Source organism: Rhinolophus hipposideros (assembly GCF_964194185.1).
Source record: "Rhinolophus hipposideros genome assembly, chromosome: 7".
Lineage (NCBI taxonomy): Eukaryota > Metazoa > Chordata > Mammalia > Chiroptera > Rhinolophidae > Rhinolophus > Rhinolophus hipposideros.
This window is the reverse complement of record NC_138053.1, coordinates 3,959,666-3,987,644: the sequence shown is the minus strand read 5'-3', so window position 1 is coordinate 3,987,644 and position 27,979 is coordinate 3,959,666. Positions and strand designations below refer to the sequence as shown.

At 42.3% G+C, this 27,979-nt stretch overlaps 1 protein-coding gene across 8 annotated transcripts in view; it reads left to right on the top strand.

The window, feature by feature from the left end:
- The window catches only part of AUTS2 (activator of transcription and developmental regulator AUTS2), a 1,101,951-nt gene that overhangs the window by 264,855 nt on the left and 809,117 nt on the right, over window positions 1-27,979 (top strand). For all 8 annotated transcript variants that reach the window (XM_081053759.1, XM_081053755.1, XM_081053758.1 and 5 more), the window contains exon 2: window positions 4,924-5,136. In XM_081053759.1, coding sequence (XP_080909885.1) covers window positions 4,924-5,136 — 213 coding nt within the window. The remainder of the gene's footprint in view (window positions 1-4,923; window positions 5,137-27,979) is intronic.

Here is a 27,979-nt window from a genome sequence, read left to right as displayed (position 1 = left end):
CAGCATTGATCTGTGTGTCCATCTTTATGCCAGCGTGTCTGGCACATAGTAGGTGTTTTAATTTTTGTTTTTAAAGGGTGTGAACATGAGGGATTATCTTTTGAATGTCACATTGGTTATTTTGCTTGTAAATGCATAGTCTTCCTTATTTACTAAAATGTTTAAGTCCTGAAAGCCTCTTTGTAAGCTCATTTATTCAAAAGTACAAAGTAGGGACCAATGTGAAAAAAATCTAGAATTAAATTTTAAGAGTTGTATGTTCTGTTTCTTTGCTAATTTTTCATTTCTTACTTTCACTGTAAACCCTTTCACTTCTTTTGCACTTAAGAGAAGTGATGGAATCAATGTTTGTAGAACCGTTCTAGAACAAGTACTAAGGCAATATAATAAACCAACAGGGGGCTTGACAGACTAGAATGACAGCATACAGCCCTGAGTGTCTTTTGATGGTGACAGGGAAAGCACCCCCCTCACCCCCTGCTTCTTTGTTATTTTCTTTGCAAGTCCATAAGATCAAATAACTAACAGAAAAGATCTGTTTAAATTGCACCCCTCGTTCACAATATCCGTACACATGGGCACATATGTGCACACACCACAGGTGCTTTGGAAGTGGTGGGCTGCCCTCAGATTAGCTGGGTTGGAAAATCAGATGGAGACTGCCTTTCTACAGCGTGTTTTATGCAAGGCAGACAAAGTGTGCCCTCATCTTCTGTTGTCTCTGGCTTCATCTGGAATGAGCAAATGGAACCCTGCAGCCCACACAGCTTTCCTCTGCAGTCTGTTACTCTCCCCTATTTTGCACAGCACTGAACTATCTCATTTTGAAATTCAGGAATGGCAGAGGAAACCTTTGGTGGAAGATTGTAATTTGGGAGAAGGGAAAGTTGAGAGCAAGATCACCTATTTTGAAGAAAGCTGGGTGTTGAAGGAAATTGTTTTGGTTTGTCTGTCTTTGAGCCTCTCAGCATACGTGCTGCTGTGACCCTGACTTCCATCACCAGTGACCTAAAAATCACAAAATTTCAACTGTTCACAAAACCTATTCCCATCTGTTGTGTGTGGCTTGTGTACTTACCCCCTCTATTGCCAGGAAGTATGTCTAAATCTTTTTATCTCACAGCCAGCCTTGTGTTGTTGGCTGGCTGGCTTTCTTACTGGCCTCCTTGCTTCTCCTGTGATTGTCAAATAAATGCGTTAAAGCATTTTTCCAGATCTCTTTCTGATCCTCTGCCCCCCTCCCTCTCCCTCCGAGTGATTGTTTGATAAATGCTTCCTTTGCCATGTATGGGGCACAGGTCTCTTACTTTCAGAAAGCACTGCAGATAATTCTGGTGGACGTTAACTTTCTCAGAGAATCACACGCCTCGATCATAATAGATGAGTGAATTAATAGGCCTTTGAAAATCATCAATCACTGATCTTAAAAAGCTATTTTAGAAACCAGACATTTCCCCTCCCCGTGTTATAGCAGTATTTCATAGACTGCCCATGTTTCCTTAAGGAAGTTCTTAAATTAGTTGCTAATAGTTTGCTGGTGGCGGGTTGGTGGATGAATAGCTACACAGGTACCCATGTATGTAATCCTGTGCACAGCTCTTCAGAATACTGTCAGGTGAGGAGTTTATGGTCTGTCTTCACTTCTCATTGCTTATAGTGGGCACTTTTGTCCTTTCCCCCCAGGACAGTCAATGAAAAGTTAAATGAATATTTTTCTGTATACATAGTAAGTAGTCAGTAAATGTTTACACAGCAAATGAACAATCAGTGGTCTGGTTGATTCAGGAATTGTAGTGAAGGGTCTGTCAGTAATTTATACATAAAACTATACCTTGAAAGAGTAAAGATAATCTCTGGTCTTTGAAAATATGAACATTACACAATAAAAAAACCATTTAAAACACTATTCATTTCTTCTTCACTCCTTAAGCCACCACCTCTACACACACTGTGATCCTCTCCTGCCCCCACGCCCTCCCGAGTTGAAACCCTCCATGTGAATTGGAGCTCAGATGATTGTAGTGCCGCTGTCAGACTTCGGCAGGTCTCTCACAAGCTGATGTCGCGGCATGGGGTCCATTTGCTCTGTGTCGCTATTGTGCAGTGCAGTGAGACTGCCCTGATTAATATGCTACAGGAAAATAAAGTGGATTTGGAAGAAATTATGCCATACTCTCATAAATATTAATTCTCATTTGTGTGGAATTGCACATAATTTTCAATATACTTGGAGCACCGTCAGTGTGAAAGATTTGGTCTCCAAAAAGAATGGCATCATTTTTTTAAAAGCACAGCCCATATGTTATTAAATATCATTTGTTTATTAATCCCATACTCTGCGTGCATATGATGCGGGCAGTGGGTGGGTGGTATGACAAAGAAAGGAGTTTTTTACCTTGTGGGGAGTTTATGTATTCTCTTTAGAGGTGGTGCAGTTTAATCACGTTCTGTAGGAGCCCCCCTTGCTGGAAGTCACTTGGCTGCTTTGGCTCGCGTTGCCGTTACACCTGAGTGTCTCTGCACACCAACTGGTTCTCCTGATTCCACGTGGGGCTGCGTACTGATTGGTCTGAGCTGAGCAGGCGTCTGACCTGGCTGACTGTGGGAGTGGGCACTGCTCAAAGGAATGGGGGACGTGTAGCGTGTGGTAGGCACAGGGGACACGGTTCTGAGACTGGAGTCACTGGCCATGTGCACTTGCTTTGATCTCAGCTTGTCCCCCGAACACTTCTCACCACACGCTCGTTGCCTCAGGAGAGCTGCCTCTGGAACGGCAGAGGGAAAATCGTCTGCGGGATAGCAGCTGGACATTAGGCCCGAGGCATGAGTTTGCCCATCAGGCTGTTGTCTTTGATATCTTTTGCTTTGAGGACAAGACCTTTCTCCGTTTCTGTGGCTTCTTGCTGTTGACTGTGATCCTTCTCGTGTGCCAGCAGTACCTGCTAGGCATCTTGGTTTCCTGCTGCCATGAGCTTGTGTAGCTTGCTTCATGCTGTGTTAGAGGCGGCGTGGGATATTATCAAATCACAACTGTGTTTGGTAGGTTGGGTACCTAGTTGTCTTATTTATTTATTTATTACATTTCTCTCTATATCTCTATATCTTTCTATATCTGTGTATATCTCTATATCTCTCTCTGTATATAGGTACAGATTTAGATGTATAGATATCTCCCACCTATTATTTGCCTGACTCTGTGTGTGAAGCTTTGGGGTTACTGAGATGAATGATAAACTTAGAATGATGAACTTAGTTCTGCCCTCATTCTTTCAGGGAACCGTGCTGCCAGCTGCCTCTGGTCCTTTGCACAGACTGTTTTCTCTGCTCAGACTTCCAAATCTAGGTGAAATGGCAGTCATCTTTCCAACTACAACCCCTTCCTCTGGACCAGACCATTTCCCCCATTTTAGCATCCATTGCCTTTCCTTTAGGGCAGTCAGTTCAGTTTCCAATTATGTGTTTGTGTGATTTGATTGGTATTTGTCCCCTAAATTCTAAACTCCACGAGTGGGAGTTCCCACCCACCCTGACCACACACAGTTGTTTTCTTAGCACTATAGCACAATGCTAAGTGTGTACTTGGCATGTCCTGGGTGTGCAGAAAATATTTGTCCAATGAGTGAAGGCCTGAGGACATTGCTTTTGCTTTATGGAAAGGTCTTCCCCAGCAGGTTGTGCTGCACGGAGTCCTTGAGCTAGAAAAAGGAGAGTTGTGGAAGAAGGGCTTTTGAGGCCAAGGCAAAGCAGGCACGAAAGCCCAAGGCCCCAAACTAATGGCACGGGCTGCTTTGGGGAGAGGCATCAAAGAGCACTGTGCATGTCAGGTGGGGAGTATTGGGATGGGAGCAGGAGGACAGCTAACTGCCCCAAGGACACCGGCAGTGAAGGAATGGCACTTTGAGAAGGAGAAATGGGTGAAGGGAAATTTTTGTTCTGATTTTGTATTAGTTTTAAATGTGCATTTAGGACCACTGACACTGAGAAATTATGCAGGTGTGAGTCTCTATGAAGGAGCATTTTCAGTGTAGGGAGGGTCATATTTACTCATTTACAAAGGATTGAGCGCCAGGTCCTTTTAATTGTAGTGCTTGATGTGTACTGCCTGGGGACTGGTTATACCTGAGCCCACTTTGCACACAGCTCAGAGTTACTGTGACTCATGCCACATCTTGTAATGAACAATGTCAGTGTCAGTGCTCGAACTTGGGTCTTGGGGGGTCTCGGTCTGTCCTGAGCTGCCCGCAGGCATACAGCTCCACTAGGTTGTGGCCTGACGTGTTTGCCTGTACACCCATCACCACCTTCTACCCTTTCCCCACCCTCAGCCACGTACAGTAATAAATGAAAATTTGCTTTTGATCTTGGTGATAATATTGTTACATTTTGCAAAGAGGATGGGAATTAAGGATGTGCAGAGGAACTTGTGGTAAAAAATATAATGCATTAAGGAAACATTTTAACTGTGTGCATTGAACAGTTTCTCGCTGGCTCACATCCACCTGGCCCTGGTACTTTCAGTCCTGTGCTGCGTTTTTTGGATCATGTATGCACTTAATACTCCTTTTTTGAAACATAATTGATGTACCACATTGGGAAGTGAATGCATCGAGCGCCCTCGGGGAATATTGTGTGCTGGGCCCTGCCCAGAATCAGATGGAAAGCCACTGCCCTAGACAGCAGTGAAATCACTTTCAATGGACAGATGTGTTTAGTTGATTTTTCATCCCAACAAGAGTCGAAGGGATATATTTGTGGTGGCAGTCAGAAAAATTGAGAGCCGTGTTTTAGTTTTCAGTGCTCTTGTATCCCACTTCCCTGCCCTTCCCCACTCCCTTTTAGTAACCCGAGTTAGCCTATATTTTGAGTGTGACCCTAGATGGCTATGTAACCACCACTTCCCTTCCATTCTCTTCTTTTCTACAGAAAGATGTGGCACTTAAGCCTCAGGAGCGTGTGGAGAAACGTCAGACTCCTCTGAGCAAGAAGAAGCGAGAAGCGCTGACCAACGGCTTGTCCTTCCACTCCAAGAAGAGCCGGCTCAGCCACGCGCACCACTGCAGCTCAGACCGGGAGAATGACCGCAACCTGTGCCAGCACCTGGGCAAGCGAAAGAAGATGCCCAAGGGACTCCGACAGGTGAGGAAGCCCGGGCTGCCCTCTGCCCCAGGGCCTGCCCTCTGTGCTTCTCCTGACAGGTGAAGATGTCCTCCAGAGCTTGGTGCTTGCGAGGCCAAGCTGGTGTCTCACTAGGCCCGAAACTGGCGCCTGGGGCCCTTTCCATCAGCCGTGCCCGAGTAGCAGAGCTCGGTGTTGCCCCGCCGCCTTCAGGGCAGGCTGCCGAGGTCTGGGTTGTAGTCAGGTAGACTGGCTGGTAGGGGAGCCATCGCCTAATTGGACGAACGGAACAGGCAGGTTTGATCTGTGCACGCCTTGTGTTGAAAGGCTCTGCGGTGCTGGGCATGCGGAGCTGCCTGTGAGCAGAGCCTCGCGTAAGACTTGTACCTTCCGGGGGCCTCAGGTACCGTGGCCCTCGCACAGTGCTGGTGAAGGAGTGAAGTGGCCCTGGCTGGCTTTTTGGCGACTGCCCAGAAGCCCTGACTCGAGACTGTCTTTGTGATCTGCTGATTGTGTGCAAGTCTGGCAGTGGGGTTTGCTGGTCTGCTAATAATTCGTTTTCAGTAATCCACAAGAAAATACAGCTCCTGGCATTTGGGGGCCTTTCTGCCTGTGGAAATCCTCACAGGAAACAGATTCATAATGAGAAACGAAGCTGCTTGTAGCAGTTTTTCTGCATAAATCCAGAGGCTTTAGTAGCTGCTGACTTACCTGTGTCCTGGGTGTGTTTTGTTTGTTTTCTGGCAGGACCACTGGGTGGGGCTGACTCTTATTTGAAGGGAGCTGAGGAAGGGAGTGTGGCTTCCAGAGCAGGTGTTCTAATTAGAAGCTGAACAGGTAATTTCTGGTTTGCAGATATTTTTCTGCAGTCAGGAAAGGTGGGATCATACGAAGCAGGGTGTCCACAAGCTTGCAGATGTTTAGAACCGTATCAGGACTTTATGATCATACATTCCTGCCCCCTCTCTAGGGTCTCACAAACCAGACTCTCTAGGGAGCGAGGCACAGGTTTATGTCGTCTTAGAAATTTCCTATTTGATAATGGACAGGCCTGTGTGGAAATCATTCTTGTAAAGCACTGGGAGTATCGTTTGGGTGATGATTTTCAGTCAGAAGATTGGAAGGACCAAAAGCCTCAATACGACCTAGTGGACAGTTTTGGTCCGAGTTCAGCCTGGTGGGTACTAACGGATACACTTATGAGGAGACATCTAGCATGATGTATTTCAGCATGGGCTCAGAAGGATCTCAGGGACATGTCCCAAAATATGACACTCTGGGCAGTTTTTGTCAAGCTACATATGTGTCCTAAAATGAAATGGCAGATTGGTGTTATAATAGCAATTATTAGTACGTCTCTAATGCAACCATGTTGCGGTCATTCAGTGGGTAGTTTGTGTAATAGAATCTGTCATTCTCACAACTCTGGTTACTTTACAGATGGGGAAACTGGGGCTCAGAGAGAGAAAGTGACTTGTGTCAGGTCACGAAGCAGTGAGGGACAGAGCCAGGGATTAGGCCCAGATTTCTCTGGCTCGCTGTGTTACCCTTGTATGTTCTGCCCATTTTGGTTGAGATAAGGAGGGTGAATGAAGAGAAAGAGAACTCCAGGTTATAGGAGGTAGGGGATCTACAAGTATTTCTAGAAACTGTGTGAGTAGTTTGGTCAGAGGGAATGATGTTGGTCATAGAAATGGCATATGAAGGCATAAGAAGAAACAGGATAAAATGCCAAGTTTAGAGAGCAGAGAAAGAGCTGGAAAGTTTGAAAGCCATCACATTTGAAGGTTTATTTTGTATTAAAAAAAATCTTTTCTTCAGAGTAGCGTGAGGGGGGAAGGGCTAGATTCCATAAAGGGTGGTGTTCCTATGGTGATTGGGACCCCCACCTCATGCTCTGTGTGTGACACTGGAAAGGAAAGCAGTCACTGTCGGTCGAGAGGCTGCAGTGTAACCACCACCTCTCCCCAGGCGCACAATGAGGTAGGAGCTCGCTTCTCACCCTCTCAGGCAAGAAACCCACTTAGTTCTGAGCCTGCACTGAGCCGAGGTTCTTCCCCCTTGACTCTTACTCCCAGGCCTGATCGGACTTTGCTGTTCTCTGTCCTCTAAGTTCTTCTTTCTACTTTATTCTCTGGTGAATAAAGTTTGTGATCATAAAAGAAGGCTAGGACGGTATGTCACAAATTTGAGTAGTAGCCTTCTGGTACTAGTGGCATTTGAAATCAAAGCTGTTCTTGTTTTAGGTGAAATATTTGAAAAGCAATTATATCGACTCACTCTTTATGAATCATGGAGAAGGAAAGAAAGAATCTTTGGCCTGTGTAAGGGTTTTAATTAAAAACAAGTGGTGTTTCCTTATCTTCAATGTCGATGCCAAAATATACTATCTAAATCAAGTGTTATTTTTCTGATAGCAAGGGAAGCAGAAGTTATAATTGAGATAAAGCTCTAATACTTTTCATTTACAATAGTCCTGGAATCACCCGTGCTACGATGAAACGCTGAACAAATCGCTGCTGCTGCCAGCTGTAAAGTGAGAGGTTCGAACAAGAAGGTGTCTGAGGCCCCTTCCTGTGAGAGCCATGGTTCTTTACATTAGGGAAGAACACAGGTGTGTGTAGTTGTTGTGGTCTGTGAAGGAAAGCCGTACAAGGTCTGAAGGGAGGTTTGGAGTCTAACCGATTGGCTCTGTTAAGGCACTGACAGCAGAGGAGTGAGATACGTTCCTCGTGGGAAGGAGAGGCGTGGCTATTTGTGTGTCAGCCCAGACAAGTGCCATCTGTCGTGTGATTGTTGTTGGTAAGAGGTGACACGTGAGTGTTGAATGGCCACAGTAGATGGTCTAAAATGTGTGCTAAGGATATTTCCGATGGCTTTCCTATCGTGGTAGATACCTGGATGCATTGCCATTAATTTTTTCCCCGTCTTTGCATCTTACCAGGTAAGGTAACTGATTTTCAAGGTCTTAGCTGAGTAGGGACCTTGAGATGACAGGGGCCTTGAGGAGAATTTACAAATTAATGGATTCTGTGTGGGGGGTGGGGTGTAATCACAAGAACTAGAGATGAGAGAGGGCAGTGCGAGCTGAGAATTTAGTCTAATTTTGGCTTGGGGAAGCTGGATTAGTTTTGCATTTTATTAGGAAATGGTACTTCCTGAGCAGGCAACTTAATACACAGCTTTCCTGTAATTATGGGAAGATGTTACTCCTTAGTGGAGAGGAAATAATAGGATTTTTTTTTCCTGAGAATCTGTTGGAGGCAGCTAATCTTTTTACTGTGAGAGTACAATTAAACAGTTTCATAAGAGAGATGTATAGTTCTGAAACTAAACCGCTTTTTCCTACTCTTGCCTGATTAGAAAACCTCAGTTCTCATGATGTTTTTCCATGCTGTTAAAAGAAAGCTTTTAACTGGTACTTAACCACCCAATGGAAATTATTTGTTGGATTATGTTTTTAAGTATAAATACATACTGCTTTAGAAGATGCTGAGCTGGCAACTGTCTTGTAAAGTGGTTCCATTTTTTTATATGGCAAATTTGCACACTCTCCTTAATTTCCAAAGGGGTTGAAAATAATGAAGAAAGGAACAAATTAAATGTTACACAAAGAGTGCATGTCTTTCTAAAACTATCCCCCCCCCCCGACTTAGATTTGTCCACCATGGACTATTTGCTCATTTTGTGAACACTTGGCTGGCCATTACATTAGAAAGTTTGAGTGCTTACGAATAAGGACATGGTGGTTTTTCTTTTCTTATGTAGACTTGGGAGTGGGAAAATAAAAATGGTGGCTGCACATGTCCTCTCTATAAGGAGCTTGATTCTCTAATTGGGCTGCTAAGTCACAATGAAGGGTCGCATTGTCAAACCTTTTAGCCAAGTTATGACTTCCTGAGAAGCATTTGGGGAAACTGAAATCTTCCTAGGGCGTTTTGTTTTTTTCAGTATGTCTAACTTCTAGACTATAGGGGATGCTTTAAAAATTCAGTATTTTATAGTTTAAAACACTGAGAGAACAAAATGGTTTTTAAAATAGGGATGCAATGAGGAGAAGTTGATGAGAGTTCAGAGAACTCTCAGATCTGATTCTGAATAGATAGTTCTAAATCTCCATTTAGTCCATTAGTCTGTCCTGTCTCTCTAGTGTGGATGGAACCAGAGGACATGGGCTTAACTGAACTAGGAGGAAGTTTCAGGTCAGTCAGCTGGCGAACTCTTCTAACTAACAGAGAACAGGGTGGATCATTAACAGCCACGCGCGAGTGGCCCCTCACCTGTGAGAAGTCCGGCACAGCGACAGCCTGGGGTCAGTGTCCTGTGTGGATGGACTCGGGAGGCTGAGCCGGCCTGGAAGGACCCGTGATAGCTGGCTGGTAGCTAACTGCCTTCTCCACGTGGCTCCACTCACCACCCCGAGGGCTGGGTGGTTGTAGGCTATTGTTCTGTGCGCCTCAGCAGCCTAAACCAAGGCGCCTGTTTCCTTCAAGAATAGATCCCGGGAAGGCACCTTGTTCTCTTTGCCTCCATCTCTAAGGGTGGGTCCTCATCACTCCTTGCTCTCCATCTAGTGTCTGTGAATTGGTGCTGGTTTTCAAACCCTTGGAAGTTTTGTTCTTCCTATCGCCTAAGCCCCTCACTCGCTGCCTAAACCTAATAGTTAAGGGAGGTGAGGAGGGTCTCATGAGAAGACTGCTGCCTACATAACTTCAGACTAATTCTGCTCACCGAGTTACGTCTTCATGTTCACCAGCTGACTGACCCGACTTTTTTTGTTTAAAAACAGAATTCTCATGGGTATTCTTGTCACAGCAGAGGAGGGGTTTGCCCTTGTGGTGCTGTGCTTGGGCCTATTGTAGTGCAAGTGTCGCCGCCCTGTTCTGCCTCACCTGGAAACGATCAGGGATTACTACTGTTGGCCTCCCTTCCCTTCTAGGGAGAGCAAGCAGACCCCACTGGCCAATAAGTACACTCTGGCAGTCCGATTTGGAAAGCAGTGGGGTTGGTTCCTGTGTCACCTTTTAGTTAGTGTGGAAAAGGGTTCGCCTCTTTTTCTCAAAAATCAGTGCAGTCGTGAGCCTTAGGTCAGGGCTCAGGGGTCAGGACTGAGACTAGATGGAAAGGCATTTGGGGTAACCCTGGAGGTTGACTAGGGGCAGCAGAACCATGGAAGGTAAGGTGGTTTCTCCCTTTTTGGACCCTGAGTTTAGGTGCAATGGACAATCCCCATGGCAACAGGATCCCCCATCAGCTGCCTCTGGATTTTCAAGGCTGGGACTTAAGTGTGCGGGCAGGCAGGCTCTGTGTTCCTTGCCTTTCTCAGAGCATGAACTTTGGCTCTGGTAAGCGTCTGTCAGTTCCTCTGCCTCCCATTGGCCACACAAATTTATTTTCCAACTTTCCTAACATCTTAAACCTTTCTTCCAGGAGAACTAGAAGACAGAATTTGCTTTTATTCTCTCAGGAGCTGTGCACAGTCCAGGTCTTCGGTTTTCTCTTACTTGGTCCCCATTCTCTACTTCACCATCCAACTGTGGAAATGAGGGGGGGGGCTCCTGTCATCCTCCTTTAAAGGCCCGCATGTGGGAAGGCCTTTATGTGGTTTAAAAACATCTTTATACAAGTTGGGCTGGGTAGGTATTGCTTGTGAGGAGTCGAAATTGGCTTTTCTGTCTGAACATCTAGTATGATGGAATCAAACTGTTGAGGATTTGAAGCTGACACTGAAGATGACAAACTGTGTACAGAGTTATAAATTGTAGGTACCAAAAATGGACACTGATTTGTAGGAAGAAGAGGGATTGATCCAGTACCAAGTCTTCAGTTAGAGCTGTCGTTAGAGCTGTACCTGGCAGAACATCTGCTTAGCGTGGCCTTAGCTAGAGCCGTGGCTGTGTTGGCACAGAAAGGCGGGGGTGACTAAGCCACTGGCTGTGCCTGCGGTCACCCTGGGGGAGCAGAGCCGCCCACATGCCTTCCCATCGAGAGCCCGACTACTAGAGGCTGATCCTTTGTCAGTGGGACTCGCTCAGATTGAGGACTTCTCTGTGACATTTGTTATTAGTAGAAATTCATTTGCAAAGGAGGATTTATAATGGAAAACTCTGATTAAACAGGTTTAGTTCAAGTCACATTTCTGAAGAACTGCTAATTAGTTTGGGGTGGAAATCCAGGCTGAAATCACAGGTATTTATCCAGCTTGACTCTAGAGCCTACAGGTGTCTGGAAATCAGAGCATTTGAAACACTAATGTACTATAATTGGGGATTAGACTTTAGTAATAATAAGACATAGGGACTTTGCTCTGTGCTCTTTACTAAATACATTTGTTATCACAGTTAACTGACTGAAGGTACCTTGAGCTACTATCGAGAAATATGAGCTGCAGTTAAATCAGTTTTACTTTATACTTCAGATTTCAAGTTTAATGTGTTAATTGGGAATTCATTCATTTCAAAAGTTGTGTAGTCATGTGAAAATTACAAACTGAGATGTTAAATCAAATTCTTTATCTTTCCTTCTTATGAATTTAAGTTGCATACTACTTTTTCCCCTTTGTCCAAACTACAGAAATAAGAATAAAAACATATAAAGAAATATTGGGAGACGGGAATATTGGCTTATAATCGCTCTTGGAATCTTAATTGACTTGAAATGAGGATAAGACGCTAGTTTTTAACATCTGGTTATTGAGGAAACCTCTGTCCATGCTTGTCTCTGTTCAGAATTATATTGTTTTGTATTATATTGGAGGTATTTGTTTGGTACTGCAAAACCTGGACTAATATAATAAATTATATGAAGGCTGTTTTTGTTTTAACTTGGGCATCTGGAAGCAGTGATAGTTTATTTTTTGAGTTCTGGAATTTGGATTGTGTGTCTCCCGGTGCCTTATGCCGCTGTCTGGGATGTATGCTGTCGGCGTCGAATGTTGGTAAGAGTGAGCGTGAACATTACTCGACGGCAGTGAGACAGATGTTTGCAGTGATGTGCCCGGTAATAAAGTTCATTCCAAGTGATGCATATAATTTTTAATTAAAATTTTGTAAAAGTTAACTAAAAAAGGACATAGCACATTGACTATCACCTCATAAAGTAAAACCTACAGAGATAAAATAGGCTGAATTGGAAAGGCGATCGCAATTAAAATAATGGGAGGTAACTGAGCTTGTGTGAACCTGAGGCTGATAGAAATGGTTTCGTAAAACAGTGACAGTCACTAAATCCTGAGGTAAGAATTGTTATATGTATGTGTGTACAGAACCGTATTATTAAGGGCCATTTAAATCCCATATATTGTTAGAGGAGGAAGAAGGACAGAGTGACAGAAATGATTCTTGACTCCACCTGCCATAAATTCTTGTAATACTCATGACCAGAGGGTGACGGAGCATGTTTTTCTCTTTACAAAATGTAGCCACTATACCTTTGATAGTAGATGAGGGCAGACGCAGCTCCCTTTCTTTATTCAAGACTGCATTTTTGTGTTCATTTTGCACTTTCCCCTCTTCTGATGGTACAGTGTTATCTGCACATGGCCAGATCTTAGCTGCAGAACATGAGATGATCCTCCCTGTGTTCTGCATTCCAATCCCCACTCACAGCAGTTTCATCTCCTGTCTGCATGTGACAGGTAATGAGTGGGTGGGTGGCTGTGGCTTGCAGTGGTGTTGGGGGGCTGAGCAGAAAATGCTGTGACAGCCATGTGTTGCGCCATTCCCGTGGGAGTTGGTGGTAGTGACAGGCAACTCATAATGTGCTATTTCCAGTTTGGGTTCCAATCTTTTGGTGACATCTGAATGCTCTTTAGCAACTGCTTTCGTGACTGCCTTTCGAGGAGCTGCTAATTGAAAATGAAATTGTGGGTGGGCTTTAAGGCAGGCACAGGGAGCTCTGTGCGGTACATGTCATGTGAGAACTGTTGGATGTCTTGATGCCCAATGTGTAATTATTTTTCTTGGGAGGGAAAGCCAAAGGTGTGTTGGAAGATTCCATCTGTGCACACAGATAGGCAGGGCTGAATGTCCCTTCCTGCTCAGAGAGCCACTGTATACTCACTGGGCTGGACACCAAGCCATCTGCCCACAGCTCACTTTTGTGTGGTTCTCTTTAAAGGTGTTCAACTGTGTGGGGTTCTTTTAAATCTGCTATCATCTTGTCTCCATTTGTTTTGCAGGATATCGTCTTCTTCCTTCCTCTGTTCATACAGTTACTACACAGGAGACAATGATTATCTGATCTCTTGGACTTATTTTCAATTCTTGCAATATAACTTTTCTTCCTCTAAACCTTTTTCTGTTGCACAGTCTGTTGAAGGCAGTTGGGGCCTCTGGCCCCTCTGAGGGAAGAGGAAGATGGTGGATTTGATTGGACTTAGTGTTCTAGGTTCTCTTATGGCTGCCTCAAGCTGTGGGGTTGTCATTTGTACCTCATCTTCAGAATTGTTAGTTAAAGCATCAGTAGCATTTCTGAAATGGTAGCTTTCGTAAGTGTTTATATGTTGAATTGTTTTATTGCCCCTTCTCAAAATAGCTTTGCACAGAGAAATCTTGTGCTGAGCAAGGAATGACCTCTCTCTTGGAAGTGCTGTTAGCTCTCTTTTTAATTAAATATGAAGATAGATATAGTATTACTGCATCCTTTTAGCTTTCCCTTGAACATTTCAGTGAATAATATCTGAGACAAAATTATACTGATTTATATGCTTTGTTTGAGTAGGACCGATATTTGCTTTTAAAGAGTCCCAGAGGCTTGCGCTGAGGGGACCCTGATGACACACCCTTGCTGTACTTAACCCTCAGTCCCATTAGATCTGCTTTGCCACAGGAACCCAGCTGCTTTAATGCACTTGAGCTACTGCTGGGCCCTAATGATGTCTAAAAGAACCAATTTTGGCTTTCCCAATGAGTTCTGGAACATTGCCTGAAGATACAAGCATTGACAGTCTTATACCAAGCAAACAGAACAAGGTTGTTGCAGCAGCTTTGGGTCGTTTCACACCTGGGTGTGTGCCCTCACACTGTCACAAACACACATACAGAAGCGGAAACCACATGCCTCACAGATGCAGGCAGGTTTTGTCAAGGGCCCACCTGGTGTCTCCGTGGAGGCCTGATGAGCTCTGCCGTGTGGCCTGTGGAAACACTTTTCCTGCATTCATTGATCACAGCTCTGCAGAAGCTGCCACTTCTCCTGGGTGGCTGCCTACGGCGACGCTGTTGGAGCGGGTCATTCTGTGATCACTGTTTGCACCTGCGTTTGCTTAGGAAGCACTTGTGTCATATGTCTTGAAATCGTGTAGTACAAGGCTGTGCATGTTCTACCTGCCAGTGATGGTTGTGAGTGGCTGAGATTAGCTATAAAACTAGACTGAGAAGCAGTTAGCTCCAGAGTCTAGATAGGAGAGAAGGTTGAGGAGATCAAGGTGAGAATCACCAGGGAAACATTTTTTTTTGACCCCATATCCTTTTTCTGAACGTACAGAAAAAATGTTTCTCAAATCTGGGCCTTTAGGGAATGTGCAGATTCCCAAGAATCACCTCTGACTCATGGAGCCAGAGTTCCTTGGGTGGGGTCTGCATGTGGCACCAAGTTCCTTAGGTGACTCCAGTACACGTGCGGCAATAGTCATACTTTTAAATAAGCTGAATTGTGCTTGTTTATATTATTAGAAAAGGGGATATTACTACATTGTTTGCAAATCTTGTAACAAATCTTAAAAATTTTGAACCACATCTCGTGTGAAAACAGTTTTATGAATAACAGGACCATATTCTCGTTCAGTGTATTTACTGATTGAGATCTTTTCCAAAATTTACTGGCAAAAATGAAGTGTTTCTCCTAAATACTATAGGTATTATGTTACAGAAAATAATGTTTTCAAAATGGCTGCTTTTGTAGTAGGAGTTTACTAGAATAATTGTGTTGTATTCTTCTCTCTTTAACCAGCTCCCTCAAATAACACAGGTTTTTTATACACTTGGTAACTGGACTTTCATTACTTTTTCGTTTAGGTTATACTTATTTATTTCTCTTTTCAACACCACAATGGTGTTGAACTCTTAATGTTTATAAGTTTTATGATTCCTCCACATTATAAAAATGGGTGTTATTTGTTGGCATTATTCGGGGGTAGGCGTGAATGAAATCTGAAAATATTGCGTGTATATCGATGGGGGCTGAACACCATTATCTGTTTTCTTCATTATAAGAAAGCTTCAATTTAATAAAATATTCTACTTGAATTTCTGGTTTGGATTCCACAAATTCAAAAGGAAATATTTTTCTTTCTAAAACTTAACAGAATAAAAACTCTCAGAAGAATTTTTGTTCAAGTAGCAAAACCTACACTTGAGATTTAACAGTTGCCTGAGGTGTGTCAACAGTAGGTAGTATTCCTTTTTAATGCATTGCTTTGAGACCAGAAATGCTGTTCCCCTGGAGATGAGTGCAAAATTATCTACTGAACAGTTGCTAATGAAATTCCACACTGCATGAATAACGCTATTAAAAATGACTTTTGATTACAAAATAATATGCCTAAGAAATAACGAGAATGATGGGAAGTGCCACTGCCTCTCAGGTGATACACAAAGCTAGGTAATAGACCCAGTACTCATTGCTGGGAGATTGAATGGTACTTTCTGAAACTTAAGAAACCCACTTGTATAATTATCACCTACCTCCCCATTTGAAAACTCAATCTGTATTTCTCAAATGAGTATGGCAGTGGGGCGGATAGGGAAAGGCCCCGGAGGGCTTGACTGTGGAGCTGTGTGTGAAGGAGATACATTGGAATTACTGAGGGAGTGTATCCTGACTGCTTCCTTGGTTCTCCAGGTAGAGGGAAGAGACAAGCTGACATACCAGCATACTGAAGGAGAAGGATGTGGAGTTAACAAAGTTTCCCTGCTGTTTCTGACCTTGCCCTTCTCTGCCTCCTCTTCAAACCTGACTGCATCTTTCTCCTTCCCTTTCTACCTTTGAGCCTGCCTTCAGGCTAACCTTTAGCACTTTGACTCTCACAGTCTTCCCACTTCTCTTCTTCATCCAGTGTCTCCTGCTTGCTTCTCCACCCTGCCAGGAAACCACTTAGATTAACTCTTCAAGTTACAAAATGCCTTTGTCACCTGGTTCCTTGTTCTCTTGCCCATGCCAGCCGTTTTTACTCAACATCTTATCAATGTTTAACCAATACAATTTTTTTCTTACCTGGATTCTTAGTTCAACATTGTTTCACTCATTGTTGTACTCTCTAGTTAAAAAAAAATTTCAGGGATTCTCTATAGCCAACTAAATAAAGTTGACGCCCCTTAGATTTAGGTCCTACCAGGTTTGCTCCCACATAATGTTTCCAGCCGCCTCTGCTCTTCCCTGCTCTCCTAAGCACCTGACCATGGCTGCTGTTCCTGGCATGAGCCCTGTGCTTCCTCACGTGGCCGCCCCTGCACTCATGCTCTTTCCTTTGCCAGGAATGACCTTCAGTGGTCATACGTGGTCAGACAATTAAGTCCACGAACTCATCCTAGAAAAAGTGCTACATACCTCATTGCTGAATATCACTAAGGTCACCTTCGAAGTCCTCCCCTGGGGAAGCTATGCACCAACGCCAGCACCTAGTCCACCCTTCAAAGCAATTTTGGGACTCTTTTTCTGGAATGGCCATCACAGCTCTCATCGTATTACCCTTGATGTCCTGAATGTCATCAAAATATCTGCCTTTCAATATTTCCTTTTATCTTCAGGTAAAGAAAGAAGTCATTGGGGGCCAGATCAGGTGAGTAAGGAGGGTGTTCCAATACAGTTATTTGTTTACTGGCTAAAAACTCCCTCACAGACAGTGCCCTGTGAGCTGGTGCATTGTCGTGATGCAAGAGCCATGAATTGTTGGCGTTAAGTTCAGGTTGTTTTTGTCTAACTTTTTCATGCAGCCTTTTCAGCACTTCCAAATAGTCAACTTGGTTAACTGTTTGTCCAATTGGTACAAATTCATAATGAATAATCCCTCCCATATCCAAAAAGGTTAGCAACATTGTTGCAACAGGTTCACGAACTTAATTGTCAGGCCTTGTATTTGTCCTGTAGTGACTGCTTAAATCTACTTCTTCCTTGGACCTTTTGTGATCTTTTCCCTCAGAATTAGGTCCATTTTTTTTTCAGGGCTCCCACGGTCCTTTGCTTATAACTTCGGTGACCCCAGAATTTATCACCTAGTGTAGGACATTTCTGAGAGTGAAGGGGTACCCTTAATAATTGCCTTGGAACAATAAGCATAAATCAGGACTTCCTGGAAAACTGAGATATATGGCCACCCTATTTATAATTCACTTTTGACCTTTTTCATTTGGTGCCCTGTTTTAGAGTTGGCTGCGAGCATGTCCTTCTCCTGCTTCAGGAAAGCTTCCAGCAGACAGTACCCTGACACACAGGGGTGCAGGTCTTTGTTGCATGTAGTGAAGTAAACCTGTGAAACCTTTGTCTCTTCCTGCCTTGAAAAACCGAGATACCTTTCTCATGTTCCCCATTTCCATTCTTGAGCCCTTTTAATCTTTTCTCCATACCGAAGCAAGCCTGATCTTTTTTTTTTTTAATTTAAATTTATTTATTGGGGTGACAATTGTTAATGAAATTACATAATTTCAGGTGTACAATTCTGTATTACATCATCTATAAATCCCATTGTGTGTTCACTACCAAGAGTCAGTTCTCCTTCCATCACCATATATTTGATCCCCCTTACCCTCATCTCCCACCCCCCACCCCCTTACCCTCTGGTAACCACTAAACTATTGTCTGTGTCTATGAGTTTTTGTTTCTCATTTGTTTGTCTTGTTCTTTTGTTGTTTTTGGTTTATATACCACATATCAGTGAAATCATAGGGTTCTCTGCTTTTTCTGTCTGACTTACTTCGCTTAGCATTATACTCTCAAGATCCATCCATGTTGTCACAAATGCTCCTATGTCATCTTTCCTTAACGCCGAATAGTATTCCATTGTGTATATATACCACAACTTCTTTATCCATTCATCTATCGAAGGACATTTCGGTTGTTTCCATGTCTTGGCCACCGTAAACAAAGCTGCAATGAACATTGGAGTATACGTGTCTCTATAGAGAAATGCTTTCACATTTTTTTGGTAGTTACCCAGGAGAGCGATTGCTGGGTCATATGGTAATTCTATTCGTAATTTCTTGAGGAACCTCCACACTGCCTTCCATAACTGCTGCACCAGTCTGCATTCCCACCAACAGTGTATGAGGGTTCCTTTTTCTCCACAGCCTCTCCAACACTTGATACTATTTGTCTTGTTGATGAAAGCCATTCTGACTGGGGTGAGGTGATATCTCATTGTGGTTTTCATTTGCATTTCTCTGATGATTAGCGATGTTGAGCATTTTTTCATATGTCTATTTGCCATTTGTATATCCTCTTTGGAGAAATGTCTCTTCAGGTCCTCTGCCCATTTTTCAATTGGGTTGTTTGTTTTTTTGTTGTTGAGTTTCATGAGTTCCTTGTATATTTTGGATATTAGACCCTTATCGGAGGCACTGTTTGCAAAAATCTTCTCCCATTCAGTCGGTTGCCTCTTTATTTTGTCGATGGTTTCTTTTGCTGTGCAGAAACTTTTAAGTTTCATATACTCCCATTTGTTTATTTTAGCTTTTACTTCCATTGCTTTTGGAGTCAAATTCATAAAATGCTCTTTGAACCCAAGGTCCATAAGTTTAGTACCTATGTTTTCTTCTATGCAGTTTATTGTGTCAGGTCTTATGCTTAAGTCTTTGATCCATTTTGAATTAATTTTGGTACATGGTGACAGATAACAGTCCAGTTTCATTCTTTTGCACATGGCTATCCAATTCTCCCAGCACCATTTATTGAAGAGGCTGTCTTTCCTCCATTGTATGTTTTTAGCTTCTTTGTCAAAAATTATCAGTCCATATTTATGTGGTTTTATTTCTGGGTTCTCAATTCTATTCCATTGGTCTATGTGTCTGTTTTTCTGCCAATACAATGCTGTTTTGATTATTGTAGCCCTGTAGGACACGCTAAAGTCAGGCAGTGTGATACCTCCAGTGTTCTTCTTTTTTTCTTAAGATTGCTTTGGCTATTAGGGGTCTTTTGTGGTTCCAAACAAATCTGATGATTTTTTGTTCTATTTCTTTAAAAAATGCCATTGGGATTTTGATGGGGATTGCATTAAATCTGTATATGGCTTTGGGTAATATGGCCATTTTAACTATGTTGATTCTTCCAATCCATGAGCACGGAATGTCTTTCCATTTCTTTGTGTCTTCTTCAATTTCTTTCAAAAATGTCTTATAGTTTTCAGCATATAGGTCCTTCACATCCTTGGTTAAGTTTATTCCTAAGTATTTTATTCTTTTTGCTGCAATTGCAAAGGGAATTGTTTTTTGTATTTCTTTTTCTGAGATTTCATTGTTAGTATATAAGAATGCAATGGACTTTTGTACGTTGATTTTGTAGCCAGCAACTTTACTGTATTCATTGATTGTTTCTAATAGCTTTTTGGTGGAGTCTTTAGGGTTTTCTATATATAGCATCATGTCATCTGCAAAGAGTGATATTTTAACTTCTTCATTCCCAATTTGGATGCCTTTTATTTCTTTCTCTTGCCTGATGGGTCTCGCAAGGACTTCCAACACTATGTTGTAAAGCAGAGGTGATAGGGGACAGCCCTGTCGTGTTCCTGAACGTAGAGCAAAGGGCTTCCGTTTTTCATCATTAATTATGAGATTAGCTGATGGCTTGTCATAGATGGCATTTATTATGTTAAGGTATTTTCCTTCTATACCTATTTTATTGATTGTTTTAGTAATAAATGGATGTTGTATCTTGTCAAATGCTTTTTCTGCATCAATTGATAGAATCATATGATTTTTGTCCTTTATTTTGTTTATGTGATGTATCACATTGATGGATTTGCGAATGTTGAACCATCCTTGTGCCCCGGGGATGAACCCCACTTGGTCGTGATGAATAATCTTTTTAATGCATTGTTGTATTCGATTTGCTAAAATTTTGTTTAGGATTTTAGCATCTGTATTCATCAGAGATATAGGTCTGTAGTTTTCTTTTTTTGTGTTGTCCTTACCAGGTTTTGATATCAGGGTAATGTTGGCCTCATAAAATGAGTTAGGGAGTACTGACTCTTCTTCAATTTTTTGGAAGAGTTTGAGCAGGACTGAAATTAGATCCTCTTTGAAGGTTTGGTAGAATTCACTAGTGAAGCCATCTGGTCCCGGACTTTTGCTTTTGGGAAGGTTTTGGATGATTGATTCAATTTCTTTACTGGTGATTGGTCTGTTTAGATTTTCCAATTCTTCATGTCTCAGCCTTGGAAGGCTATATGTTTCTAAGATCTTGTCCATTTCTTCTAGATTATTGAATTTGGTGGCATATAGTCCTTCATAATATTCCTGAATGATCTTTTGTGTTTCTGTGGTGTCCGTGATAACTTCCCCTTTTTCATTTCTGATTTTGTTAATTAGTGTCTTGTCTCTTTATATCTTACTGAATCTAGCCAAGGGTTTGTCGATTTTGTTAATCTTTTCAAAGAACCAGCTTTTTGTCAAATTAATTTTTTCTATTGTCTTTTTGTTCTGTATTCCATTAAGCTCTGCTCTGATTTTTGTTATTCCATTTCTTCTGCTGACCTTGGGTTTCACTTGTTCTTCTTTTTCTAGTTCTTTGAGGTGTAACATGAGGTTATTTATTTGGGATTTTTCTTGTTTCTTGAGATAGGCCTGTTATGATATAAATTTCCCTCTTAAAACTGCTTTCGCTGCATCCCAAAAATTTTGGTAGGATGTATTTTCATTGTCATTTGTTCTATATATCTTTTGATCTCTCCTCTAATTTCTTCTTTGACCCAGTCGTTCTTTAAAAGTATGTGGTTTAATCTCCATGCATTTGTGTTTTTTCCTGCTTTCTTTTCGCAGTTGATATCCAATTTCAAAGCCTTGTGATCAGAGAATATGCTTGGTATGATTTCAATATTCTTAAATTTGCTGAGGCTGCTTTTATGCCCCAATATATGGTCTATCCTTGAGAATGTTCCATGCACACTCTAAAAGAATGTATAGTCTGATGTTTTAGGATGAAGTGCTCTATATATGCCAATGATGTCCATTTCATCTAATGTGTCATTTAGGGCTGCAATTTTGTTATTTATTTTCTGTTTGGATGACCTATCCATAGCTGTCAATGATGTATTTAAGTCCCCTAGTATATTTGTGTTTTGGTCAATTTCTCCCTTTAGTTCTGTTAGTAGTTGCTTGGTATATTTCGGTGCTCCTTGTTTGGGGGCATAAATATTGATGACTGTTATGTCTTCTTGTTGTATAGTCCCCTTTACCATTATGAAATGTCCATCTTTGTCTCTTGTTATCTTTTTCACCCCGAAGTTTGTTTCATCTGATATCATTATGGCTACACCTGATTTTCTCTGGGTACCATTTGCTTGGAGTGTCAATTTCCACCCTTTCACTTTGAGTCTATGCTTGTCCTTGTAGCTGAGATGTGTCTCTTGGAGACAGCATATGGTTGGATTTAGTTTTTTGATCCAGTCTGCTACTCTGTGCCTTTTTATTGGTGAGTTCAGTCCATTTACATTTAGGGTGATTATCGATATGTGAGGATTTCCTGTCATTCTATCTTTAGTTTTCTGGTAAGGCTGTGACTCCATTGTTTCTTTGCTTTTTTGTTGTTGTCTATTATTTCTGTGTGGTGGTATTCTATGATTTTTCCCTCTGTTTGTTTTTTTATTACTGTATATATTTCAGTTCTGGATTTTTTTTGAGTGGTTACCCTTAAGATTATGTAAAAGAAAGTTTGATATTTAGAGTATTCCAGTTTCTTCAGTACGCTTACTTTCTCTATTCCCATATTCCAGTTCAGGCCTTTACGCTCCCCCTTTTTATTTGTTGGTTGCCACAAATTGTCCCTGTTGATGGTGGTCGAATAGCCTACTTTAGTATTTCTTGTAGTGCAGGTCGTGTATTAGAAAATTCCCTCAGCTTCTGTATGTCTGGAAACGTCTTTATTCCTCCTTCATATCTAAAGGATATCTTTGCTGGATATATTATTCTTGGCTCATGATTTCTCTCTTTCAATAGTTTGAATATTTGGTTCCACTCCCTCCTGGCTTGTAGACTTTCTGCTGAAAAACCTGATGATAATCTAATGGGCTTTCCTTTGTAGGTTACCGTCTTCTTTTCCCTGGCTGCCTTGAGGATTCTTTCTTTGGTGTTAATTTTAGACAGCTTCAATACAATGTGCCTTGGTGAAGGCCTGTTGGGATTGAGGTAATTAGGTGTTCTATTTGCTTCTTGGATTGGAGGATCCAGTTCTGTCCACAAATTTGGGAAGTTCTCATTAACAATTTCTTTGAGTATATTCTCTGTTCCCTTCTCTCTTTCTTCTCTTCTGGTATGCCCATTATTCTTATGTTGCTCTTTCTGATGGAGTCAGAAAGTTCTTGTAGAGTTCTTTCATTTCTTTTAAGTCTCAAGTCTCTTTCTTCTTCCATCTGTGTAATTTCCAGGTTTCTATCTTCGATGTCACTGATTCTTTCCTCCATCTGGTCAACTCTACTACCTAAGCTGGTTATTTCATTCTTAATTTCTTCTATTGAGTTCTTAATCTCCAGAAATTCCATTTGGTTCTTTTTTAAAATTTCAATCTCTTTCGTAAAATGCTCATGTTGTTCTTTGATTGCGTTTCTGAGTTCATTAAATTGCCTTTCTGTGTTTTCTTGCATTTCTTTGAGGTTTTTCAGAACTGCAATTTTGAATTCTCTATCATTTAAGTCACATATTTCCATATCTTTAAGTTTCTTTTCTGGAGATTTTTCACTTTCTCTCTGAGCTGTCTTGTTGCCTCGGTTATTCATGGCAATTACTGATTTATTATTTCTCTTCCTAGACATCTACAGGAGTGGCTTCTGCTATAGGTTGATAGGAAGAGGTCTTTCTTTTGTTTTCCAATACTTGTTGGAAGAATGTTTTATTTTCTCTTTGACTGCAGCCTTTTTTTCCCTCTCTGACACAGTAGTGCTATATTTTCTCTGCACTTTTCCAGCTTCTCACACAATGGGGAGATTCCCTTGGAGACGGGTCTCTCCTCTGTTAACAGTTCACCTGGGTCATAGGGCACCACGTCCCTTTGGGGGTGCGGAGAGCTTTTGGAGTTCCAAAGCTCTTCCTGCAGCATATTCAGAGCCCGTATGTTTCAGTAGTTCTGTTTACTCCTGCAGGGATCCGCCCAGATAGGTGGGGCCAGGAGCGGGATGAGTTGTGAGAGGTGGCCCAGAGCAATGGCGGCGACCACCACCACAGCTGGTCCTGCTTCCACAGCTCCCTCCCCTTTGCCGGAACTAGTTGGGCTGCGAATCTGTTTCTGCCTGGTCAACAGTTCTCAGAACAGCAAAAATCCTGTCCTTTGATCTGACTGCTACTTTATCGCTTCTAGCACCGGGCAGGTGGGGGTGGGGCGAGCTCTGGGAGGGTAGGGAGGGGGCGGCTAGTCTCAGTGCCTAAGGCTTCCGTTCTCCGCTCGGCAGTGAGGGCTTAAACCACCGATTTCAGCCCTCTTCCCTCAGTCTTTGCTGCCGGGAGCGTTGGGTTCAGCCATGCTATACGCTGCCCTCTCAGCCCTGTGGGCCGTAAGCGGAGCCCTAGCAGTCCGAGTCCTTCCCTCTCCCGCAGCGGCGGAAGATCCGGGAGCAGCGGGCTCCGAGCACTGAGCTAGGTCTGTGTCCTGCGCCCGCGCGGCTCCGTCTCCGCACTTCTCCTCTCCCTCCTCCCCCGCTCGCGCGATTCACCCACCTGGAGGTGAATTCAGTAGTCGGCCTCTTCGTCTTGCCTGTCTGCTGTGCAGGGCGTCCTTTGTGGAGTTATTGTTGTCCGATTCGTTGTAAATTCCAGGGGAGCTTTACAGAGGCTCACCTCATGCCGCCATTTTGATCCGGAATCCGCCTGATCTTTTAAAACTAGATATTTGATGGTGCAAATGCTCTCGGTGGCTTCTCAGTGTATTCAAATTAGAATTTAGACACCTATGAGCTGCTGTGTTGCCCAGCTCCCTGTTTCTTCAGCATCACCTCATGTTACCTTCTCTTGCTCCCTGGCTCCTGCCCTTTCCACCTTCCGTCATTTTGTCCCACATGGCAAGTTCTTTTCCAGGTTGGGTACCTTACACACGCTGTTTTCTTGACCTGCACTGGGCCTCCCTCAGCTCTTGGCCTGATGACATCCTTCCAGGCCCTTAGGCCTGAGCTGAAGTGTCATCTTCTCAGTGGCTTTTCCTGACCATTTTGTTCACCCCGGGGTCTGCCTTAAGTCCCTTCTCCTTTGCACCCACCTTTTTTATTTCCCAACTCTTAACTCAATTCATAAATACAAATGTTTGTGTTTTATTTTTATTTTTTTTGAATCCTTCTTGAATGTCTGCTCCTTTTGCTAGACTCCAGGTTCTCCTAAAGGAAAGTACCATATCCATTTTCTCCACCATACTGTTTGTCCCACACAGAAACATCTGCTCCATAATTAAAGTTGCATGACTGAAGGTTGGAATAATTATTTTTCCAATTGATGACATTGATAATCACACACCCTTGTTGCATTCCAACGTTAATTGCTTACAGGAGAAAAAAGCCAATATAATATGATCTTTGTTTTCCCTCTCCGGGTTATGAATGTAGAATGAGATTCCGATCAGCACATACACACCAGGCAGAAATATATTCCAAGAACATGGCGTCTGTTGTTCTGCATGGTACCTGTGTGCAGTCTGTCTTCCCTGTGTCGTCGCCTCTCAGGATAGTGAAATGGCTCGTGCTGCCAGGAAGAGCTGGCCCAGGGAAGCTGCAGCCTTTCCGTTTTCAGAGTTAATCCAAGAGACTAGTCAGCAGCAGAGAGAGAGGAAGGTGGGTGGGAGTGAGGTGGGATTTACTGAGCACTCTTTCACATGCTGATATGTGCCTGGGGCTCTACCTTTTTACGAATGGTAACAAACTGTATTTGGAATATCTTGTCTTTGCACTGTAAATTATTGTCCCACATGCCCTCTGTCTAAAATATTTGACTTCAGAAAACTGTTTAATTTTATTTTCGTTTTAAGTGGACTAATTCATTCCTTCCCCCTGTATTTCCTGGTTCAGCAAACATTTACCCAGCATCCTTTGTGAGGATACTCACCAGGAAAAGCCTGCCCTGGATGCATTTTCAGCTTGGAATAGCCATCCTGGCCTCCTGGAGAGCTCAACATAAGTGACACTGAGACTGACAGATTAAGCACAGTTCAAAGGACATTGCTGAGACCTCATAGAGAGGAAATTCTTTCAGATATAGGTATCTGTGTCTTTCCCACCAGGCCGTTTTTCTTGACCTCCCCTTTACCTTTTTGAGACACTTTGGAATAATGCCCTGTCTTACTGAAAGCAGCAGTGACTTAGAATCAGTGCTGTGTTGTTTTCTGTTCTCTTGGGTTCTTAGTTTGACCAACAAAGGCTTTGGCATTCTTACATTTTTAACCTCAGGTGCCATTTACTGGGAATTGCCTGGACAAGCAATTTCATTAAAATCTTAATGGCTCTCCAATGCTTCCAGCAACTGTCATTTTTTTAAGGTATATTTTGTAGACATGATTTCGCTATGGTTCCAAACCCAATTGTCCCCACTTACTCTTGGAATTCTTGGTATCAGAAAGTCATATGTCTGTCCAGAGGGTGGAACTTTTTGTGCTAATCTACACAAAGCAGAAAACAAAACTATCTACCACTGTCCTTTCTATTTACTTGGAAGTAGACGATTATTTTCAATGCACGTAGAACTTCAAATATTCTAAAATAATCAGAAAGAGTATTTGAAAAGAAATTTAGGCCTCAAATTTAAGGTGAGAATACTCATGGAAAATTGTACAGTTAATGATACCAGGAGTAAGTTATAGAACAGTTCCCAGTTTGCTAGCAAGTTATTTTTTCTTTCAAAAAATACTTCGTGAATTGCCTTTTTTCTTCTTGTTGAAATTCTGACTTTCTTAGAAAGTGTTTGAAATGGTGGTTTTCCAGTGAATTTCACTCATACTACTCACTTTCCCTTGGTATCTATTCACTGACTATTTATGGACCGTGTACTACGATGGGCAGACATTCTTTTAGGTACATACAGCAAATAAAACAACGAAGATCCCTGCCTTTGCGGGTTCCATCCTTTTCCTTGCAGACAATTCCATTTAAACGTCCAACCAGACTTTTCTCAGCTTCTAGGTTCATAAACCCAGGTGCTGATTACAGCGTTGTTTTTAACCTGGGTTATCCATAAGCTCTGCAAACTCAGCATGTCTCACGTTGAACTCCGTAATAGTTGTCCTAAATTTACTCTTCCTCTTGAGTTTCCTCTTTTAGTTAATCACCTAAACATCCAAACCATAAGTTTGCCAGATCTTTCCAGAAACCTGGACGTCATGTTACCCTTCCCCTCACTCCTCATATTCATACACCCTTAGGGTTATGTCCTCTGCATTTCTCATTGACCCTCTGCCTGTTCCACTTCCCACGTTTGCTATCACTGCGTTGTTTCAGATCTTTCTTGTCTTGGCTGTATCACGACAGTGGCTTGTTACATGGCTTCTCAGCCTCTAATCTCACTGTTCTTTAGTTCTCCAAACTCCTTCTGAGGTAAACTTGAAGGTATGCAAATTGAGTCATGTTATTTGGTTGAGGAGATTTCATTGGCTTTCCTTACTTCCAACCTACACTACAGCTTCTTTATACAGTAGAGAAGTGCACGTGCTTTTATGCCTGGAGTCACTTCCCCATCTTCCTCTTGGTGCTTCCAGGCACCAAGCGGTACCCCTTTCACACCAGCCTTGTTTCTTTTCTAAAATGTCATCCTCCAGTCAATCTCACAAATCTAAGTGCCCTTTGCCTTTGTGATTCTGATCCTAGTTACATGTGAGAAGCACAGTCCTACTAAGTTGGAAATGGAAACTTATACCTGTTAAAATAACTTACATTTTGAAAAGGATACTTTTTTAGTTGGGAAAATGTGCAGTTATGTAGTATTTAATGTGGTACAGGAAAATGAACAGTTGTAGAGGACCATGGGAACACATTTGGGGTGGGTAGTCCAAAACAATGGAAAAGACAACATTTTTTTTTTTTTTTTTTTTTTTTTTTTTGTGACGGTAGTTGCTGGGCACTGACGGTTGGGGGTGACCAGGCTTTTGTTAATGGAAGTGTTTTCCAGGCATAGGGCTTGTCAGTGAAGGCTGAGCTCATTGGGGCTTTTCATTTCTATAAATGGTGACTTTGCTTCTCTCTGAGTGGTTCTTCAGGGATTACACCCAGGAATCCTCGACATGATGAAGCTTTTCATGATGCTCGGCTAATGTGGAAATGAAGACTTTTATTTGTACAGAGACATTTCTGTTACCAATCAGTTGTATAAATTTTGAGGGGATTTTAGCATGTGATTTATATTGCCTTTTACTTTTAAATAAGGTGCCTGAAAAAGTGACCACAAATGTGCTAAAGGTTTATTTGAAGTAAACACAGTATTATAACCCCCCTGGCACAGACATTCTATATTTTGGCGCAAAGCAAGGTAATCATAATGTTGGTAGAAAACAATACTTAGAGCTGGGGTCCCAGGATTTTAATTTCCGGGTCTTGTACTAGCTTCAGTGTCCACATTCCTTTCTGTAAAACTTTGGTGTCAGTGCTATTCTCTCTCTCTCTCTCTCTCTCTCTCTCTCTCTCTCTCTCTTTTTAGCAACTGGTTGCTTGTGTTATTTCTTACCAAAATTGCAACCATTCAAGACCAGAATAGTTTCT